This window comes from Eucalyptus grandis, chromosome 8 (genome assembly GCF_016545825.1).
Source record: "Eucalyptus grandis isolate ANBG69807.140 chromosome 8, ASM1654582v1, whole genome shotgun sequence".
Taxonomy (NCBI): Eukaryota; Viridiplantae; Streptophyta; class Magnoliopsida; order Myrtales; family Myrtaceae; genus Eucalyptus; species Eucalyptus grandis.
Window position 1 is genome coordinate 34296275 of NC_052619.1, and position 3582 is coordinate 34299856.

Sequence of the window (3582 nt, forward strand, 5' to 3'; positions counted from 1 at the left end):
ATACCCATCTCTATTTGGAAAGCCATCAACTAACCGATGGCAAGCCTTTGATTGAAATCTAACTTGGAAGGCAAGGGGATTTACTTGAAAAGACGGTCCAAGCTAAAGAATACTCTCTAGGGGGGTTGGAGAAGCATTGCAGCAGGGAGCTACTTACTTCCAGAGCGAACTACGCGGCGCATTGGAGACGGGGCGAAATGTCAAAAGATGGTTGGCCGCCGAAAGGAATCCTGATGGGGTCCGTATCGCGGTCGCGACAAACGGATGAGGATCGCTGTCGGGATCACCGGTATTGTTCAGCAGTTCTTACTCAGACGAAGATGAGAAGAGCATGGCTTGATTCGCTGGAGGGCCGTGATCGGAACGAAGGATCCAAACTCGTCAAAGCGGATTCCGAGTTCGGCCAACCAACTTTTCGGTTGATTAACTTGTTGAAAACGTTGCTTCTCTCCCAACCGAAAGCGAGAGCTCAACCGTCTTGAAGCTTTATCCATCATGAGCTCATGACTAAGGAGTTTAGTCCAAGCTGCACCCTCCAGCTGTGGTGATCGAGTTCGTATTCGAATCCCAGCCAAAATGCATAGACCCTAATACTTCTCGAAATGACATGTCATCCCCGTTTTCCCGTTTCTCTGTCCTTTTGTTTCTTTTGAGCATCGGTATAGTGGAGCAAAATTATCCAATCAGTTCTATCTATCGTACGAATGTCAATTCAGTCATTAAATTTTTAATTTTATCGATTTAAACATAAACCTTTGAGAGAATAGATCAGAATTTCACGTAAAATTTTATAATTAAATGGTAAAATATATCTTAAGCTCCTAGCTAAGAAGTTTAGTAATAGCCTCCAGCTCAATAATCATATCTTGCGGTGATGGAGTTCATATTCTAGTCCCAGCCAACATGCGTAGACCCTAATACGTCTAGAAGAAAGCACCAAGACGTAGATAATGGCATGTCGTCTACGTTTTCCTTTTCTCGGTCTTTTTGTCTCATTCGAGCCTATATGTGGGGGCAAAAATCCAATCAGCCATAAACCTATTGTGCAGATGCCAATCCAGTCCTAAAATTTTTCCTTTGCCAATTTAATTATGAATTTTTGGTGCAAAATTCTAATCTAGTCCTAGATACAGTTAGTGTCAGCCGCCTTATGTGGCACACCGTGATGCTAATGATTTCCGGCGAAAATTGACTGGAAGGATTAGATTGGAATTTTGCACAAAAATTTTTATGACTAAATTGATAAATTTAGATCAATATTAACATCTATACAATAAATTTAAGGTTAATTAGTCAATTTCTGGATGGAGTGCTTTTGTCGTTTTGTGATCTGTCTTCCACTTGTGTCTTTATCTTCACCAACCCCCCGCGGAAACCAGCACCAACGCAGTCGTTCTTCCCACATGGAAAAATTCCGCCGCGGCAAGTAGCACGGAAGGTGATGGGAAGCCGATCCCCTGCTGACTTCGTCATAAGTTTGGTGTCGGTCCACTTGTTTCGACGACTAACTTGCGAATGGACTATTACCGGACCGGACATTCTCTATTCTTGCAACCGCGAGCAATCTCGTAATTAATATCCTGACTTAGTAACCTAATTTTTAATCGGTACCGGCCGCCATTGACCATGATGTTGCAACCGCGACCAATCTCGCATGTAAGGTCCTGACTTAGTAACCTCATATTTGATCGTTTCCGGTTACTATTGACCGTGATGTCGAAATCAAATATTCTCTATTCTTGCAACTACGACCAATCTCGTACATAATGTCTGGACGTAGTAACCTAATTTTTAATCGGTACTGGCCAATGTTGACCGTGATGTCAAAACAACTTGGTCGCTGGATAATTTGTGACCAAAATCATCATTACCGAAGCCGAAAGGAAGAAAGAAACAAAAAAGGAATTTTAGAGCAATCTGGCATTGACTTTAACGAAAGGAGATGAAAAAAGATTAGAAATTTTTTCGTAAGACCGTATTTTGTGCATGATTCTACGTTAAACAAAGCGGGCTTTCCCGGAGTTCCTCTTCGACCGTCAGCCGATCACTGCCCCTCCGCAGTCGTCACCACGAACCTCCCGTTCCCGGTCGCCGCCGCCTCCCGCAGCTCCCCGATCCCGACTTCGGCGCAGGTGTACGCCACCCTCTTGCCCAGGCTCCGGCCTCTCGCCGCTGCGTCGCGCGCGGCCCCCACCTCCACGCCCCCGATTCGACTTCCCTTTCGCACCAGAACACGAGCTCGGGCTTCGAGTTGCTGTACAGGTACAGAAAATCGCCGCTCAAGCACATGCCGATGGACGAAACGCAGCAATTGTCGTCTCGCAATTCCTTCACCAATTCCTCCGGCATGTCGCAGATCTCTTCGAGCCCGTCCGCCTCGACCGTCATCGATCCCCACAGTTTCACGCCCTTCAGGTCCTCCGAATTGCCCAGGAGCCCCGCCATGACAAGGCGGTCGCCGGAGAAGCCGATGATGGAGTAGAAGACGTCGCGGTCCGGGCGCAAGTCGTACGGCCCGAACCACGCCCCTGCCTCCGGATCGAACACGTGGGTCGCGCCGGTCAGTTTCTCCATGACGTACATCCTCCGGCCGTCGGCGGCGACGGAAAGCCACAGGGATGCGGAGGAGTCCTTGAGCGGGGCGGGCATGGGGTCGCACGCGCTCCACGTGCCGGCCCGCGTGTCGTAGACCTCGACGGAGAGGGGGTCGTTCTCGAAGTCGCAGGCGCCGCCGGCGACAACGAGGCGGCTGCCGACGAGGGCGACGGCCGGGTCGACCCGCCACGCGGAGGGAGGGCTCGCGTGGCGCCACGTCAGGTGGAGGGGGTCAGGCGAGAAGGAGAGCCGCGCCGGGGAGACTCCGTAGAGCAGCGCCGAGTGCGACGACCGGAGGGGGGCCGACGCCAGCAGCTTCGCCGCCGCGGCGCCGGGGCCGGCCTCCAGATCCATCCAGACACGGGAGCGGGGGTCGTAGGCGCGCGATGAGACGGCGTGGGGCGGCCGCGGGCTCTGGTAGTGGACCAGGAGCCACGGCCGGGGCCGGCGGAGGTGGCGGAGGGAGGAGGAGACGGCGAGGCTCCAGGAGCGGGAGACGCGGGCGGCGGGGACGAGGTCGACGAGGGGCACGTGCGAGAGCGTGAGCTCGAGGACGTCGCCATGGAGAACCGCGCCTGCTTCTTTTTCTTCTCCTCCGTCGTCGTCGAGGCTTCCGTGCTTTCGCGCTGCCGCCGCCATTTTCTCTTTTACTTTTTCGAGGAAGACGATGAGGCGACGTGCGAGCGCAGGTTTTAAATAGAACCAGGTCGAACGGGTCGGACTCTTTCGTCGCTCTCTCTCTCTCCCCCGGCCCCTCTTACTGGATAAGGCCAGCGGCGATTTCTTGAAATTTTTTCGTTTTTAATGCCTATAAAATGGAAATGTCATCATCACGTTTTGATAATTTCTTATGTATTTATTCATAAAATAGGAAATTAAAATCTCATGAGGGTCAGATCTGACGCACCGAAAAAGGGAAAAAAAAATGCAAAATTTCCCTCGTACTTGTTCGGTTTGAATATATTATATGTATTTATTCATAAAACA

At 51.0% G+C, this 3582-nt stretch overlaps 1 protein-coding gene across 1 annotated transcript; it reads right to left on the reverse strand.

The window, feature by feature from the left end:
- Nucleotides 1–2064: 2064 nt before the first annotated feature.
- Nucleotides 2065–3234, reverse strand: LOC104414173 (F-box/kelch-repeat protein At1g23390). The gene has a single exon (XM_010025205.2). It carries the CDS (start codon nt 3232–3234, stop codon nt 2065–2067), a length of 1170 nt encoding a protein of 389 aa, XP_010023507.2.
- Nucleotides 3235–3582: the final 348 nt, after the last annotated feature.